Genomic DNA, 19,108 nt, shown 5'->3' on the forward strand with positions numbered 1-19,108 from the left:
ACTCAACCTCAAATTCATATGGAATTGAAAGGGACCTAGAATAGCCAAAACAATCTTGAAAAAGAACGAAGTTGGAAGATTCACACCTGCTGATTTCAAAGCTTATTAAGAAGCTATGTTAATAGTTTAACATATTTTGAATATGGAAATGACATAAGGATAGACATGCAGACCAAGAGAGTGCAATAGGAAGCCCAAAAATAAACCCTCACACCTATGATCTATGTCTCAATTCAGTAAATATCCCAAGACCATTCAATGGAGAAATGGTGTTGGGACCACAGTGCAGGGAAAATGTATTTTCACATGTACAACAATAAAGCTGGGACCTTAACTCACATCACATATAAAAGTTAACTCAAAATGGATCAAAGACCTAAATTTAAGAGTAAAAACAATAAACTCTTAGAAGTAAACACTGGAGAAAATATGACATTGGATTTGGCAACGACTTCATGAATATGATAACAAAAGCATAGGCAACAAAAGAAAAAAATTGGACTTCATCAAAATTAAGAACATTTGCACATCAAAGGATGATATTAAAAAAGCAAAACAACAACCTACAAAATGGGGAAAATATCTGATAATCATAGATCTGATAAGGGATTTAAAAAAAAAGCTCCAAGGGGGGTGCCTCGGTGGTTCAGTCAGTTAAGCAGCTGACTCTTGGTTTCGGCTCAGGTCATGATCTCATGGTTCATGAGTTTGAGTCTCACATCCGGCTTTGCACTTAGCGTGGAACCTGCTTGGGATTCTCTCTGTCTCCCTCTCTCGGTGCCCCTCTCTCACTCACATTCTCTCTCAAAATAAATAAACATTAAAAACAAAATTCCTTTAAAAAAAAAAACTCCTAAAACTCAACAATAACAAAAACAGTATTACTTCATGACTACTAGGGTGGCTATAAAAAATTAAAGATAAAAAAAATGGTAACAAGTCTTAGAATGTGGAAAAACTGGAATCTTCATGTATTAATGGTAGGAATGTAAAATAGTTTTGCCAGCGTGGAAAACAGTTTGTCAGTTTCTTAAAAGGTTAAACATAGTACCATATGATCCAGCAATTCCACTCCTAGGTATATATCCAAAAGAAATGAAAGCAGAGACTTGAACAGTTATTTGCACACCAGGTTCATAAGCAGGATTATTCACAATGGCTGGAAACTGGAAAATGACCCAATGCCATCAACAGATGAATGGATAAACAAAATGCCATATTCCCCTTCAAATGCAATATCATTCAGCCATAAAAAGTGACATTTTGATATATGCTACAACATGTATTTTCCTTGAAAACATTGTAATTAGTGAAGTAAGCCAAAGAACAATTATTATATGATTTCATTTATATAAGGTACTTAGAATAGGCAAATATTACAAGAATGAATTATGGGGGTAACATAGGTAAATATAAAATATATGATAACAATAAGAGATAAAAACAGAATGATATAAAACAGGGTTATTATATTTACATGCTACATGACACGATATGAAGTTAAATAACTATGATTAAGAATGCATGCTGTAATCCTTAGAACAACTTCCTATGGGGGAAAAAAAAGACAGTCATAGCAAAAAAGCCAGATGAGGAATCAAAATGGAATACTAAAAAATGTTTGACCCAGGGGTGCCTAGGTGACTCAGTCAGTTAAGTGTCCAACTTTGGCTCAGGTCATGATCTCACAGTTTGTGGGTTCGAGCCCCGCATCAGGCTCTGTGCTGACAGCTCAGAGCCTGGAGTCTGCTTCAGATTCTGTGTGTGTGTCTCTCTCTCTGCCCTTCCCCTGCTCATGCTCTCTCTCAAAAATAGACATTAAAAAAAAAATGTTTGACCCAAAAGACAACCGTGAAAGAGTTGCTGAGGAACAAAAAACAGATAAAGCAAATAGAAAACAAATAGCAAAAAAGTAAACATAAACCCAACCATACAAATAATTATAAGACATACAAATGGATTACACTCTCCAATTAAAAGGCAGAAATTGTCAGGCTGGATTTTTTACAAAGCCATACCCAACTATATATTATTATCTATAAGAGATGCACTTTAGCTATAATATAGACACAAACAGATGGAAAATAAAAGGACAGAAAGAGATATATCCTGAAAATAACAAGTATATGAAAGCTGATGGGGATATACTAGAAAAAGTAGACTTTAAGACCAGGAGGATTACCAGATATAAAGAGGAACATTTCATATTGATAAAGGAAAAAATTACTATAAATATGTAAGCACTTAATAGAATTTCAATACACATAAAGCAAAAGCTAACAAAACTAAAAAGATAAATAGACAAACCTACAATTGTAAGTAGAGACTTTAAGATTCCTTCTAATTAACTGAAAGTACAGGCAAAAAAGAAAATTCAGTAAAGATATGGAATATCTGAATGACACTATGAATCACCTTGACCAAACTGATACTTGGAGAGGACTACACCAACAACTACAAGGGCACTATCCCAACAACTTTACTAGTCTTTGTCAGTGCACAAGTTTACTAAGATAAGGCAGGTTAACTAGGTCGTAAGTCAATAAATTTCAAAACACTGTAACCTTAATGAATATGTTCACTGACTACAGTGAATTAGAAGATATACTAGAAGTAATATATCTAGAGAAGCCTCAAATATTTAGAAATTGAAGAACATATGGCCAAAGAAGAAATCACAAGGGAAATTAGAAAATATTTAAAACTGAATAAGGAAAATAACAGTATAACAAAATTTGTAGGATGTACCTATAGCAGTGCTTAGAAGGAAATTTATAGCTTTAAGTGCTTATATTAGAAAATAAAGTTTTAGGGGCGCCTGGGTGGCGCAGTCGGTTGAGCGTCCGACTTCAGCCAGGTCACGATCTCGCGGTCCGTGAGTTCGAGCCCCGCATCGGGCTCTGGGCTGATGGCTCGGAGCCTGGAGCCTGTTTCCGATTCCGTGTCTCCCTCTCTCTCTGCCCCTCCCCCGTTCACGCTCTGTCTCTCTCTGTCCCAAAAATAAAAATAAAAAACGTTGAAAAAAAAATTAAAAAAAAAAAAAAAAAAGAAAAGAAAATAAAGTTTTGGGGGCACCTGGATGGCTCAGTCAGTTAAGCATCCGACCTCGGCTCAGGTGATGATCTCGCGGTTCACCCACTTCAGGTGAGCGGCAGCCCTGCTTTGGGGGAACTTGAGCCCCACTTCGGGGCTCCGCACTCTCTCTGCCTCTCTGTCTGTCCCTCACTCACTCGTGCTCTCTCCCTCTCTCAAAATAAATAAATGAATGAATGAATAAATAACTGTAAAAAAAAAAAGTTTTAAAGCCAGTGAACAAAATTCACCTCAAGCTAGTAAAAGAAGAGCAAATTAAATTGAAAGCAAAAATAAAAATAAAAAGGAAATAATAAAGAGCAGTAATAATAACACAATAGAAAACAAACACTAGAAAAAACCCACTTACTGTTATGTTCGATAAAGGACTCAGGCAAGTTATTACTGCACTGAGGATTCACTATGAATTTAGTAGAATGGACTAATGCCACCATAACATGGACTAATCAACATAGACTAAAGCTTCTGTAAGTTATTTGACGTTCAGATAACCTGTGTTTCAAAAGAATGTGCATAAGAAACCCAGTTAGATATATTTTCTTAGGCCACCAATGACCCAAATACTGCAATGGATAAACTCCCCTGAAGACTTGCACCTTCATAAAAATTCCTAGCACCTTTTATATATTATATAATAACTTAGGGCAAATTAAGCCAATCCAAATGTAACTAAAAAAAATCAAAAACAGTTCTAGGAAAAGAACTAGGAAAAAACAGATCTAGGAAAAGAACTAGGTTACTCTTCAGAATTTTGTTCTATCACATATATAAGATAAAAGAAATATTATTAAGCTTTATGATCCAGAAACTGTGTGGTTAAGACTAGTAGTGGTCTTGGGCGTCTGGGTAGCTCAGTTGCTTGGGCATCTGATTCTTGATTTCGGCTCAAGTCATGATCTCATGGTTTGGGAGTTCGAGCCCCGAGTCAGGCTCTGCAGTGATAGAGGATTCTCTCTCTACCCCTCCCCAGCTCATGGCATTTTCTCTCTCTCTCTCTCTCAAAATAAATTTTAAAAATAAATAAAATAAACTTAAAAAAAAAGAAAGACTACCAGTGGTCTCATAATTACATTAGTTCCTTCTTCCTCAGAAAACTCTCAAATGTTAGTCGGGCACACCTGACCAAATAACTAGCTTTCTTCACCTCCACTACAGCGTTGTGACCTGCAGCTGCCTTGCCAGTAGGATGAAAGTAGAAGCAGTGTGTACTTCTTCTAGGAAGTAGCCTTAAAAACAGGAAACTGCTTTCTGTTTCTATTCTTCCTTCTTGTTTGCTAGAATATTGTTGTGATGACTGATACTGGAGTAAGCCAACTTCTACAGATAGCAAAGCATCAAAACAGAAGAACCCTAACCCCTAATGACTGTGGAGTTGACATAATATCCTTGGCACTGCCTATACATGACAGAAAAATAAATTTCTATCTGAAGCCTTTGCTATTTTGTTATTTTTTATCACCTGCAGTCAAACCTTATCCTAGTTAATACTAACTGAAAAAAAATTATGCCCTTAACCAATAAGAAAGTGATTTACAAATGAGAGAAGAATTTGTATCACTCCAAAGTCTCAAAAAGGTTGTGTAAGATATTAAAACAGCTAAAGACTGTCAGGTGAATTACAGAAAATCTAATGTAATTAAAACATTGCATACTTGCTGGGCTAACCAACAAAAATATACTAACCTGTGATGTTCTGGTATATTCCTCATATAGCCTGTCATACTCCTTACTCTTTTCCTGATACTGAGAGTGGTACTCTTGGAGTTTTTTACCTACTGCATCAATGTTATCTTCTTTTACCAATTGATCCTATACAGTTAAAAAAAAAGAAATAAAGAATGTTAAGAATTCTGACACATGAATTTTTCCACACCTATTTATTTTTAAATTGCATTTCTACTATAAGTTTAAGTCACTGTATTAATATCAAGCATCCAAAAGCACTAAATTCTTTTGTTAACACTATTATAAGCCTTTAGATAATATCAAAATAGTTAATATTTTAAAAATTAAGAAATGAAGTATAAATAGGAAACAAACAGAAGTATTTTTATATAAAGTTAGTAAATACATGCAACCAGCTATTAAGGAATAGTAGCCACAGAATAAGTTCCAAAAATATCTTACATCTTAAGTAGGAAATTTAAAATGACTACATTTCTTTTTTTTTCTTTTTTTAAACTGATAAGCCTGGTAAATTAAAATGAAATGATGTTAAAAATGACTTGTTGAATAACTATCAAGAACTAATCATACCTGTTGGTATCTGGACACTGGGTACATGAGCTTCACATCAAGTTTGGGATTGTACTGAGCAAGAGATTCATGATGATAGTGGTTAATGAGCTCCACCACAGAATTAAATGTCAGAGGATCAGAAAAGCCGTATTTACCATCTCGATGATAGATCTTTATTAACTTATTATTGCCTCCCTTCCTGTGAACAAAACAACAACTGTAGATTTTTTTTCCAAAAATTCTATCAAAGTACTATTTTCATATATATTTCCATATAATTATGTGTGTAAAAGTACATACAATATCTTATCATTTTAACAACTATTTCTTTTGTCTATAAAATATCTTGGTTACTAAAGGTCAATATACCTGACCAGAAAAATAACTAAAACAAAAGTAAATTATATCTTTTGTTTATTTTCTGAATGAATTTTTAAATTTAAATTCGATTAATATTTTTTTCAGGAAGAACAGAGATAATCTCTTTGGGACCTAAAGATATGTGATTGTGTGTCTTTGGAGGGAAGCAGAAGCCATTTCTGTATGAAGGGGGATGATAAACATGTGTCACACAGAAATCACCAACACATTCAAGGTTTTATTGTGAATGCCCAAACATAATTAAGCTCCTTGAATGATTTATAACTGAGCAATTTAATCTAGTACCTTGCATTATTTTGTCTTTTATATTTGCTTATAATTCTTGGAAGTGACTATTTATTTAAACCATCACAATAAGTAAATGATTCAATTGTCATTCAACTGTTTTATAAGGTATAGCTTTTGAAGAATCGTTTATATTAGAATGGGGTAATTTGACTCTTTTGTTTACTGAGTCATATCCAATGTTTCCTTAAAGATAATATATAACCAAAGCTTAAAATGGCAGTGTTTTCCAAGTCCCACACAGTATAATCAAACCACAGCAGGTTGATTCATTCTATCAAGCAAAACACTGCACCATTCCCACTCAACTCTTCTTATAATACATGCAGACTTAATGGGGGGAAAATATGTCTCTACATCTCTTTCTGCCATGCTATTACACATAATAAAAGAGACACTGGGATTTGTCAATGCCTCATTGACAAATGAAAGGTCAAACACAATAGGTTCAATCTATGGATTGATTTAATAATGCTTATAGAAAGTCAAGATTTAGATGGATGAAGAACTATTCCTACAAAATATGTATCAGAAGGACCACCTAATCTTATGTAGTTACTATAGGTGTGTATACCCACACATATATTCACAATAAATACAACCTGGTCTCTCTAGAGAAAAGTAAAAAAGGCACTCATTCGTTCAAAATTTTTGAATATCTGCTATATGCCAGGAACTAACTGTACGAGGTACAGTGCATATAATGATGAACAAGCCAGACTTCCAATTTAGGAGCATGAGGAACGTATTTCTATCTTTAAGTTTATAAAGAAGATGAAGAATTTCTCATTAAGATAGAATATAACAACAAACAGCTAGATATATCAAATGGTAATACGTCCTACGGAAAAAAAATAAAGCAGAGTAAAGGCAAGAGATAGTTCTGGGGGTGCAGGGATTTCTTTTTTATATATATTGCACAAAGAAAACCGCTCTATTCAGGTGACATTTAAGCAGAGTCCTAAATGAAGTGAGGGAACTAGCACAGCAGGTATATAAGGGTCCAAGCAGAGGGAACAGCAAGTGCAAAGCCCCTGAGGTAGAAGCATGTTTGGCATGTTCAAGGAACAGCAAGGAGGCCAATGACACTGGGGCTGAATGAGCAAAAGGGAGAATACTAGTAGGAGAGAAGTAAGAGATGTAAAAGGAGCTCATATCATGTAACAACCTGTAAGCCATCTTAAGGGTATTGACTTTTACTGAATAAGATGGGAAAACACAAGAGGATTCTGAGCCGAATGATACCATCTCTCATGTATTTTAAAAGGCTCACTCTAGCTGCTGGGGTGAGAAGAAACCATTCAAAATGAGCAGGTGTAGAAGTAGAAAGATCAGTTGGGAGACTATTAAAATAATCTAGGCAAGAGAGATGGCATCCATCCTGAACAAAGACGATATAGTGAGAAATGGTGGGACGCTGAATATATTTTGAAGAGAGAGCCTACCAGACATGCTGATGGCATAGACATAGATGGGTAGAAGAGAGAGAAACAACATAAAGATGATTTCAAGTTTTTTATCTTAAGCAATTAGAAGAATGGAATTGTTATTTATCGAAATGAAGAAGGCTGTATAAAAAGAACATGTTTAAAGGGGAAAAATATTTTGCTTTTAGACATGTTAAGATTGAGATGCCTAATGAATGTACAAGAGTAGACAATCCAGCAACCTATTTGAAGAATCTAAAGTTCAGGAGAAAGGTCTGGGCTAGAGTTATAGAATCAAGAGCTGTCAGTCTACAGATGTTATTTGAAATGAGTACAGTCAAATAAAAGAGGTCCAAGGTCTAAGTCCTGGGGTTCACCAATGGTTAGTAGTTAGGAAGATGAGGAAGAACCAGCAAAAGAAACGAAGAGAGAGCAATTAATAAAGTAAAAGGAGAACTAAGAACATGATATATATATAATATATCATGTGATATATATATCATATATATGTGATATATATCATATGATATATATATATCATATATATTATTTTGAAAGAGACAGGGTGAGTGGGGGAGGGGCAGAGAGAGAGAGAGAGAGAGAGAGAGAGAGAGAATCTCAAGCAGACCCCACACTGTCCATAAACAAGATCATGAGCAAGCCAAAACCAAAAGTCAGACCTTAACAGACTGAGCTACTCAGGCGTCCCAGCACGGTACATTTTTTTTTTTTCAATGTTTATTTATTTTTGGGACAGAGAGAGACAGAGCGTGAACGGGGGAGGGGCAGAGAGAGAGGGAGACACAGAATCGGAAACAGGCTCCAGGCTCTGAGCCATCAGCCCAGAGCCTGACGCGGGGCTCGAACTCCCGGACCGGGAGATCGTGACCTGGCTGAAGTCGGACGCTTAACCGACTGCGCCACCCAGGCGCCCCATTTTTAAGAAAGCATTTCAACCCAGAGAAAATGATCAACCAGGTAAATGATCACAGGTTTTGATAAAGAAGGGATCATTAAGTGATCTGGACAAAATGGTTTCCATGGGATGCTAAGGTGAAAGCCTGACTAGAATGGACTAAAGAGAATGAAATAAGAAGGAAAAGAAATGCCAACAGACAACTGTCTTGAGGCGTACTGCTGTAAACAGGGAGCAGAGAAATAGGTAAGTATTTGGAAAGGGATACGGTCAAGGGAATTTTCCTTCTTTATTATTCTTAAATGGGAGATAGTATCACATATTTATATGCTGATGAGAATGGCTCAGTAGAGAGATAAAAACTGATGATCACCAAGAGGACTGACAAGATAATTCCTAATGTATGTCCTTGAGAAGAATAGAGGGATGGGATGGGATTTGGCCCACAAGTAGTGAGATGGATCTTGGACAAAACTTGAACAGTCATCCACTGGAACAGGAGAAAGGGTATTCACATTCAGATGCAAATATGTTGATAGCTGTGGCAACAGGACCAATGGGGAGTTAGGTATCTTCCGACAACTTCCATGTTACCAGTGAAACAGGAAGCAATTTCCTTAGGTAGAAAGGGGAAAATGAGTTGTTCAAAGAAAAAAAAAAAAGAAAGAATATGTGAAATTGTCATCTTGGGGGGCACCTGAGTGGCTCAGTCGGTTAAGAATCGGACTTCGGCTCAGGTCATGATTTCACGGTTCATGAGTTCGAGCCCTGCTTTGGGTGAGCACGAGCCCCACTCTGGGTGAGCTTGAGCTCCACTTTGGGTGAGCTCCGCTTCAGGTATGCCCCATTTTTCTCTCCCTCCCCCTCTCTCACTTTTGCCCTCTCTCTCTCTCTCAAAAAAAAAAAAAAAAAAGAGAAAAATTGTCATCTAGGAAAGTGAGAGAGCAAACGGATTGCAGAGATGCAGAAATTCAGCTAAGCAGTACTAAACGCCCACGTAAGATTAACAGTCATGAATTTTAAGTGAAACCAGTGAGCACAGTGTATTTTTCTTCACATTCAGCTACTTAGGTATAGGCAAGGAATAGATAAAGAGTTGAATTTAACAAGTGTAGGAATACAGTTAGGGAACTACAATGGAGGGGAAAAAGGAGCAAGTTTATTGAGGATATATTCATAAGGCTAATTTTAATAAGAGACCATGGACTCTAAGCAGAGAGGGAAGAAAGTGAGGACATGAAGGAACTAAATAATGGTCAATTTTTAATTATATGTCTCTCTCCCTCACTATACCCTTCTTAAACAGAAGAATTATGCTATCCCTTCTTGTATTCTACCACCTGGCCTAATGCCTGGCATACAGCAAATTCCTAAAGATTTAACTATCCAGATTTTCTACAATGAGTTCTATTTACGATGGTTTACTAAATTGGAAAACTTCTATTTCCTTATCACCTACCCTTTACAGTCTGATTTCACTCTCATTTGAGAGTCACCAACTTTTATTAAATTCAGACTCTGCCTGCCTCCTCCCTCCACCCCAGGCTTAGATTCTTTGCAATGGCTTAAGATTTCTACTCTCCCTACTTTCTCTCCCTACCCATTTAATATTTTGTCTTCCCATTACTTATATGACATTACAGTTTTTTAAATTTTTATTTACTTATTTTGAGAGAGAGAGAGAGAGGGAGCAGGGGAGGGGCAGACAGAGGAAGAGACAGAATCCCAACCAGGCTCTGTGCTGTCATCATAGTGCCCAATGCAGGACTCGAACTCATGAACTGTGAGATCATGACCTGAGCTGAGATCAAGAATTGGACAGTTAGCCAACTGAGCTACCCAGGTGCCCCTATGACATTACACTTTTGTCTCAACCTCTTAGACTGTTCTTCCTCAGCTCCTTCCTGTTAGTAAACACAGTCTCTAAAAATACTTGCCTTCAGCCTCTACCTTTTCTTCCCTATATATATTCTTTCCTTAAAATCCCATTTATTCTATGGAGATGGTACCTGAATCTTTTTCTAGTTCTATGCTCTCCTCTAAGCATTAAACCTACATTTCTAGCTCTACTGTAGATACACTTTTTCTGGAAGTTCTGGAGCAGCTAAAAACCAACATCTTTCCCCTGTTCTCTATAAAACAACTGCTTCTGACTTGCCTATTTCTATAAATGGCACATTCATTCTAAGCCCAACAGGCTCAAATGAATCATCTTTAACTACTCCACCCCAACCTCATACCTACTCTATTATTAAATCCCTTGGCTCTTAGCTCCATATTGCCTCTTACTTTGATTCCTCAACTCCTTTCCTAGAGCCACTATCCCAGCTAATAGTGTATTCCATCTTTCCATCATATCATTCCCCTGCTTAAAAAACATTCTTGGGTTTGGTTTTTTGGTTGCTGTTGTGTTTTTTGTTTTTTGTTTTTTTCACTTAGAAATAAAATTAGGGGTGCCTGGGTGGCTCAGTTGGTTAAGCATCTGACTGTTGGTTTCAGGTCATGATCTCACGGTTGATGGGCTTGAGCCTTGTGTTGGGCTCTGTGCTGACAGCATGGAGTCTGCTTGGGCTTCTCTCTCTCTCTGCTCCTCCCCTACTCCTACACACACACTCTGAAAGAAAGAAAGAAAGAAAGAAAGAAAGAAAGAAAGAAAGAAAGAAAGAAAGAAGAAAGAGAGAGAGAGGGAGGGAGAAAATTCCTTACCATGGCTCACAAGGCTCTGTGCATCTGTCTCCTTTCCACTTTCAACTTTATCTTCTACCACTCTATGGTTCACACTGTAAGCCAGTCACAGCAGTCTTTGTATTCACTGGATCCACCAAATCTTTCCAAAATTCAGTGTCTTTGCATTTTCTGTTCCCTCTTCCTAGAACACTTTTCTGGCTGGTTCTCACATATCCTTCAGTTTTCAGAGGTCACATCCTCAGAGAGGCCCTCCTTCTCAAAACTATCTTAAATTCCCTTTCCCTATATTCTCTATCACATAACCCTGTGTAGTTCCTATATAGCATTTCATATACTGGAAGTTATTTCTTTTTTATGTGTTTGTCTCCTCTCCCCTACTCCTATCTCTACCCAAATATAAACACCAAATGGATAGGAGACCATGTATAGATAGGAAATGTTCATCATTTCCTTTTCCTAGAATAGTACCTAGAACATTGTGGGCACTCAATAAATATTAAATGATTAAAGAATAAATTCTATTCTTGATCACCATTACGTCTCAATTGATAATATTCTACAGTTTTTTGTTTTGTTTTTAAGTAAGCTCTATGCCCAATGTGGGGCTTAAACTCACGACCATGAGATCAAGAGTCACATACTCTACCAACTGAGCCAGCCAGGTACCCTGACATTTCATAATATCCTAACTCTTTGCTAGTATCTATCCTCTTTTATTCTTTCTATTCAAATATAGTCTGATCATATAATTGCTAAAAAAAAAAAAAATGCAGTGGTTCCCTCTGCCTACCTATGATATTAAATGCAGGGGCACTTGGGTGGCTCAGTCCATTCGCCGAACATCCAACTCTTGATTTCAGCTTAGGTCATGATCACAGGGTCATGGTATCGAGCCCCATATCAGGCTCTACACTGAGTATGGAGCCTGCTTAATATTCTCTTTCTCTCTCCTTCTGCCCTTCTTCCCGCTCACTCTCTCTCTAAAATAATAAAATAAAATTAAAGTGAAATAAATGCAAACTCCAAATTTTAGAATTCAAAGCCCTCTTCAACATGACCCTTTCCAACCATCCATCCCCTACCACTTGGTTCCTCTTTATGGACTTTATCCTCTGGCCAAATTGGGACTGCATCTTTCAAGAACAGGGCACTCTAGTTTCTCACCAGCTTATCTCTGTTCCTATTGCTACCTAATCCTGCAACCTCCCCTCCCACTTTCTACATGCCCAAATCTATTCCCTTCTTCCAGATACACTGCAATGCAATTTCTTCCATGAAGGACACCTCTGTATATCCTCTCAACAAGATATTTCTTTCCCATTTTTTGAATTTCTCCTATTATTTTAGTTTAATTCAAAGCAATTTTCTCATTCCTATTGCCCTCAACACACTATGGCTTCTTTGAGACAAAAATTTTTAACTCATTATCAGATCCTATGCAGAGTAACTAGTACTGAACTATGGATTTTACTAAACTCCAGTAAGACCATCACTTTTCTGTCTAACAAAATCTGTCAGGGCCCAGTTAAACTATTATTTCCTCTGAGAAAACTTCCCTTTACCTTTCTCTCATTTATTTTTTCCTTTCAGATATTCACTGAGTACCTACTACATGTCAGACATTTTGCTAGATACATGAAAGCTTTAAAATATTCTTGCTGGGGAGCCTGAGTGGCTCAGCCAGTTAAGCGTCTGACTCTTTATTTCAGCTCAGGTTATGATCTTATAGTTCACCAACAGCGTGGGGCCTACTTGGGATTCTCTCTCTCTCTGCCCCTACCCCACTTGGCTCTCTCTTCCTCCTTGCTCTCTCAAAATAAATAAATAAATAAGTAAGTAAATAAATGAATAAATAATTTTTAAATAAAATATTCTTGCCAATGTCCACTGAACAATGGATAAACAAAATGTAGTATACACATGCCTTAAAAAGGAAGAATATGCTACAATATGGATGAAACTTAAAACTATTATTCTTGAAAAATAAGCCAGACACAAAAGGGTAAATATTGTAGGATTCTACCTTTTTTTTTTTTTTTTTTTTGGGTATGATTCTACTTATATGAAGTACCTAGAATAGTCAAATTAAATTCACAAACAAACTAAAACAATGGTTACCAGGAGTTAGGAGAAGGAGTAAATGGGGAGAACTCAAATATAACACCACAATGTTATATTATGTGTTATATTAAAAGCATTCAAGTATAGTATATATGTGTCTCTCCTATTCCACCATTACACATTGGGATTATGAACTCTTAAAGGTAAAACCGCATCTTCTTATTCATGTCCACATTCCTGGTCCTACCGTAATATCCACCACAAAGATAACCCTCTAAATTTTAAAGCTGCCCAAAAATAAAATGGGCTGTCTCAAAGGAAGATGCTAGCTCCCTCTGACTGAAAGATCACATGGAAGCTCAGTGGCCCTTTCTGAAAAATGTTATGCAGAGAATTCTTACATCTGCAGAAACCCCAGCTGAACCAAGTAGTATTAACAATCTTCCAGCTGCAGGTCTCTAAGCATAAGAATTCTCAAGGTGGTTCTAGACTAGACTGTCATTGGGACCCCTTTCCAGCCTTTGTTCTTAAACAGTGCTGCAACTTCAGGTAAGTAATATAACTTCTGCAGGCTCTTTTCCTCATCCCAAGATGCAAAAATTGTTGCCTTTAGTTAGCTGCACTTAGGAATCTACCCATCATAAAACAACTTAGTGTGAGATTAAAACCATTTTTCAGATCAGACATTCATCTGTTATTATGTATTATCCACTGTCTAATGTCTATCCATTATCACACACTAAAGTCTGGAGATGCAACAATGATTAAACAATGATTATCAGAGAACTTAAATTCTATGGGGTGAGATAGACAAGGTGGAAGAGGAAAAGAAAATACAGGAGCAGATTATAGAGAATTAAATTGAGGCAATATATATCCTTGGATGGCTACTTTGGATTGAAAGTTTAAGAGAGTTTAAGAGTTAACAGGTGGCAACTGTGCAGAAATCTGATCGACAAAAAGGAACCGAGGATGCGAAGACCAGAAAGAAGAGCTATTGCAAAGGCCCTGAGACAGGAATAAGCTTCACTTATCTGAGGTACAAAAAGGATAGTGGGGTTGAATGTAGTGGAAGGGAGAGAAGAGGGCAAGATATGAGGTGTAAAAAGTAGACTGAGACTGGGGTGCCTGGGTGGCTCAGTCGATTAAGCGTCCAACTCTTAGTTTCAGCTCAGGTCATGATCTCACGGTTTGTGAGTTTGAGCCCAGCATCAGGCTCTGCTCTGACAGCACAAAACCTGCCTGGGATTCTCTCTCTCCCCCTCTCTCTGCCCCTCCTCTGCTCTGTCTCTCAAAATAAATAAACTTAGAAAAAAAAAAGTAGACCAAGACCAGGTCAAATAGAATTTTGTAAGTTAGAATAAAATCCAAATTCTTTTACCTTAAGTGCAGTAGGGAAACTCTTAAAAAAGAATTTTAAGTGGGTGCCTGGGTGGCTCAGTTGGTTAAGCATCCAGCTTCAGCTCAAGTCATGATCTCACAGTTTGTGAGTTTGAGTCCCACATCGGGCTCTGTGCTGACAGCTTAGAGCCTGGAGCCTGCTTTGAATTCTGTGTCTCCCTCTCTCTCTGCTTCTCCCCCACTCATGCTCTGTCTCTCTCTCTCTCATTCAAAAATAAATTAAAATATTAAAAAAAATAATAAAAAAAAGAATTTTAAGCAAAGGAGTAATCAGACTCATACCTTAAAACGATCACTACGGGTTGCTGTGCAGAAAATGGTCAAAAAGGGTGGGGAAGACTAGAAATTATAAGATGCTGAGAGGCCTGTCACGAAATGACTGTAAAAGATCAAACAAGATGATGGTGGCTTAGTGTTGAGTGGCAGACAAGTGTGACAAGATTATGAATATAGATTTGGAGGTAAAGTGGAGATTACAAATACAGATTTGGGGGTAAAGTTGGCAGGACTGTTTAATGATGGATTTGAATGTGTTAGGGAAAAAGAGTTGTGACTTGAGTACTGTAGAGATGGTGGTTCTATTTCTTTTTTTTTTTAATTTTTTTAACATTTATTCATTTTTGAGAGACAGAGAGAGACAGAACATGAGTGGAAGAGGGGCAAAGAGAGAGGGAGATACAAAATCCGAAGCAGCCTCCAGGCTTGAGCTATCAGCACAGAGCCCAACACGGGGCTCGAACTCACAGACTGTGAGATCATCACCTGAACTGAACTTGGATGCCTAACTGATTAAGCCACTCAGGTGCCCCAATGGTGGTTCTATTTCTGAAAGAAAAAAAAAAAAACAAAAAAACAAAGAAACAAAGAAAAGGAAAGACTAAAAGAGAAATCGTTTGAGTAGGAGGAGTCGGGTTAGAAATAAAAAATTCTGGGACACCTGGGTGGCTCCGTCAGTTGAGCATCTGACTTCAGCACAGATCATGATCTCACAGTTCCGTAGGTTTGAGTCCCACGTCAGGCTCTGTGCTGACAGCAAGAAGCCTGCTTCGGATACTCTGTCTCCCTCTCTCTGCCCCTTCCCCACTTGTGTTCTCTCTCTCTCTCTCTCTCTCTCTCTCTCAAACATTTAAAAAAATAAAAAATAAAGAAATAAAAAGAAATAAAACATTTTGCTTTGACCATGTTAAAATTAATATGTTCCCTAGTTATCTAAATGGCAGAGTCAAATAGGCAACGGGATATATGCATGTGGAGTTCTGGAGGTCAGAGTTGGAGATGAGGTTTATGAATCACCACCATATAACTGCCTGTTAAAGCCATGGAATAGGACAAACTCATCTTGGGAGAATGAATACAGAGACCCAACTCTGAGCCTTGAACACTTAAAATTTAGATACTGAGCAAAGGAGTGGCTAGTCTAGAGTTAGGAAGAAAATCAGAAGAGTGTGATGTCACCACAGCCAAGACAATAAACTGTTTCTAGGAAAAAGTGCCTAGGACTAATGCTACTAAGAAGTCAGGTGAGGTAAAAAGAGAAGTGGTCATAGACAACATGATACTCTATAGAAAAAAACCAAAATATTCCACCAAAAAACTGCTAGAACTGATCCATGAATTGAGCAAAGTTGCAGGATATAAAATCAATGCACAGAAATCAGTTGCATTCCTTTACACAAATAATGAAGCAACAGAAAGAGAAATCAATGAATCGATCCCATTTACAATTGCAAAAAAACCCATAAAATACCTAGGAATAAACCTAAACAAAGAAATGAAAAATCTAAACACTGAAAACTATAGAAAGCTTATCAAAGAAACCGAAGACACAAAAAAATGGAAAAATACTCCATGCTCCTGGATTGGAAGAATATTGTTAAAATGTGGACACTACCCAAAGCAATCTATATTCAGTGCAATCCCTATCGAAATAACACCAGCATTCTTCACAGAGCTAGAACAAACAATCCTAAAATTTGTATGGAACCAGAAAAGACCCCGAATAGCCAAAGTAATTTTGAAGAAGAAGACCAAAGCAGGAGGCATCACAATCCCAGACTTCAAGCTATACTACAAAGCTGTAACCATCAAGACAGTATGGTACTGGCACAAGAACACTCATATCAGACTACAGAACCCAGAAATGGACCCACAAATGTATGGCCAAGTAATCTTTGATAAAGCAGAAAAGAATATCCAATGGAATAAAGACAATCTCTTCAGCAGTGACATGCAGAAAAATGAACCTGGACCACTTTCTTACACCATACACAAAATAAAGCCAAAATGGATGAAAGACCTAAACGTAAGACAGGAAACCATCAAAATCCTAGAGGAGAAAGCAGGCAAAAACCTCTTTGACTTTGGCCACAGCAACTTCTTACTCAAGGGAGGCAAGGGAAACAAAAGCAAAAATGAACTACTGGGACCTCATCAAAACAAATAGCTTCTGCACAGCAAAGGACACAATCAGCAAAACTAAAAGGCAACCAACAGAATGGGAGAAGATTATTTGCAAATGACATAACAGATAAAGGGTTAGTATCCAAAAGCTATAAAGAACTTCTCAAACTCAACACCCAAAAAACAAATAAGCCAGTGAGGAAATGGGCAAAAGACACGAATAGACACGTCTCCAAAGAAGGCATCCAGATGGCTAACAGACACATGAAAAGATGCTCAACATCACTCATCATCAGCGAAATACAAATCAAAACCACAGTGAGATGCCACCTCACACTAGTCAGAATGGCTTAAAATTAACAACTCACGCAACAACAGATGTTGGCGAGGATGTGGAGAAAAAGAATCTCTTTTGCACTGCTGGTGGGAATGCAAACTGGTGCAGCCACTCTGAAAAACAGTATGGAAGTTCCTCAAAAAGCTAAAAACAGAAGTACCCTACAACTCAGCAATTGCACTACTAGGTATTTATCCAAGGGATACAGCTGTGCTGTTCGAAGGGGTGCATGCAACCCCAATGTCTATAGCAGAGCTATTGACAATAGCCAAAGTATGGAAAGAGCCCAAATGTCCATCGATGGATGAATGGATAAAGAAGATGTGGTATATATATACAATGGAGTATTACTCAGCAATCAAAAAGAATGAAATCTTGCCATTTGCAAGCACATGGATGGAACTAGAGGGTATTATACTAAGCAAAATTAGTCAGAGAAAGACATATCATATGACTTCACTCATATGAGGAATTTAAGATACAAAACAAATGAACATAAAGGAAGGGAAGCAAAAATAATATAAAAACAAGGAGGGGAACAAAATATAAGAGACTTTTAAATACAAAAAACAAACTGAAGGTTGCTGGAGTGGTTGTGGGGTGGGAGGATGGGCTAAATGGGTAAGGGGCATTAAGGAAGACACTTATTGGGATGAGCACTGAGTGTTATACATAGGGGATGAATCACTGGAATCTACTCCTGAAATCATTATTGCACTATATGGTAACAAACTTGGATGTAAATAAATAACATTAATTAGACACACACACACACACACACACACACACACACACACACATACAGAAGAAAGAAGTGGCCATTGGTTTTGTAGTCCCTGTAGACTGGAAGAGACAGAAGCCTGACTGGAGCGGCGGGGCAGGGGGAGGGCGGGGGAACAGAATCAAATGAATCATTGTAGCACACTGATTATTCCTCAGCACAACTAAAAGTCCCAAGGTATTAACTTCTTATAATATCTTTACCAGAAACTCCAAATTTCTAGCATAAACTACATGATTTTTCCTAAAGATAGTAGGTAGAAAGACAATAAAGAGTCAGATAAATCTGGATCTGTACCCATCCTCTGCCACTTACTAGCTATGTGTCTTCAGGTAAGTTTCTTAACCAGGTTAAGCTTCAGTTGCCTCATCTATAAAATGGAAATATGAATAATACCTATCTCATAAGGTTGTTGTGAATAATAAGATATTGCACGTAAAATGTTTAGTACAAGGGAGCTATTATCATTACTGTTTTCATTATATTTTTCTTTAGATAGTTCCTTTATAAAAAAATCACAGTACTTTATTGTAATTAGGCTATTTTAATTGTTAAAATTGAATATAAAAAAATTAAATGTAAAAATATCTAATGCCGTTTTCCTAATCTTTTAAAATATATTTGTAAATATATCTTTGTAAATATAAAAGGTGATACACCCACCACTTAGAAAATTCTAATATGCCCATATGGATGGCATGATATAGGCTGAGAATTGCCTTATCTTCTACATATCCTCATCAGCCTAAACTATGTTGAGTTTTACTCTCTGAAGTCTGCACTGAGAAAAATAATAGGATTAATAGAGGGGTGGATTCCCAACATATCATTAATAACCTCAAACTGTGCCCAGGACTTCTTTTTCACTCACAGGTCTTCTTCCTTCCTTACTTTTAGGGATCTTAGCCTTTTTTTTTTTTTTTATTCCCTCATAAAAATAAAAATTGTGGCCATTTTCATATAAGACATTTAAATATTTAATGTACAGAGAAAGAATAGTCAGCCAAACAATTAAAAATTATGTATCTAGGGGCACCTAGGTGCTCCCTGGTGGCTCACATAGGTTAAGCATCTGACTCTTGGTTTCAGCTCAGGTCATG

The 19,108-nt window shown here is 37.2% G+C and overlaps 1 protein-coding gene across 1 annotated transcript in view; it reads right to left on the reverse strand.

Annotated features, from left to right (window-relative positions):
- The window catches only part of LOC115519995 (phosphatidylinositol 3-kinase regulatory subunit gamma), a 129,676-nt gene that overhangs the window by 26,056 nt on the left and 84,512 nt on the right, over positions 1-19,108 (reverse strand). Inside the window, exons 4-5 of the mRNA XM_030323931.1 lie at positions 5,350-5,530; positions 4,777-4,902 (exon numbers count right to left, since the gene is read on the reverse strand). Coding sequence (XP_030179791.1) covers positions 4,777-4,902; positions 5,350-5,530 — 307 coding nt within the window. The remainder of the gene's footprint in view (positions 1-4,776; positions 4,903-5,349; positions 5,531-19,108) is intronic.

Source organism: Lynx canadensis, chromosome C1, assembly GCF_007474595.2.
Source record: "Lynx canadensis isolate LIC74 chromosome C1, mLynCan4.pri.v2, whole genome shotgun sequence".
NCBI classification, from domain to species: domain Eukaryota; kingdom Metazoa; phylum Chordata; class Mammalia; order Carnivora; family Felidae; genus Lynx; species Lynx canadensis.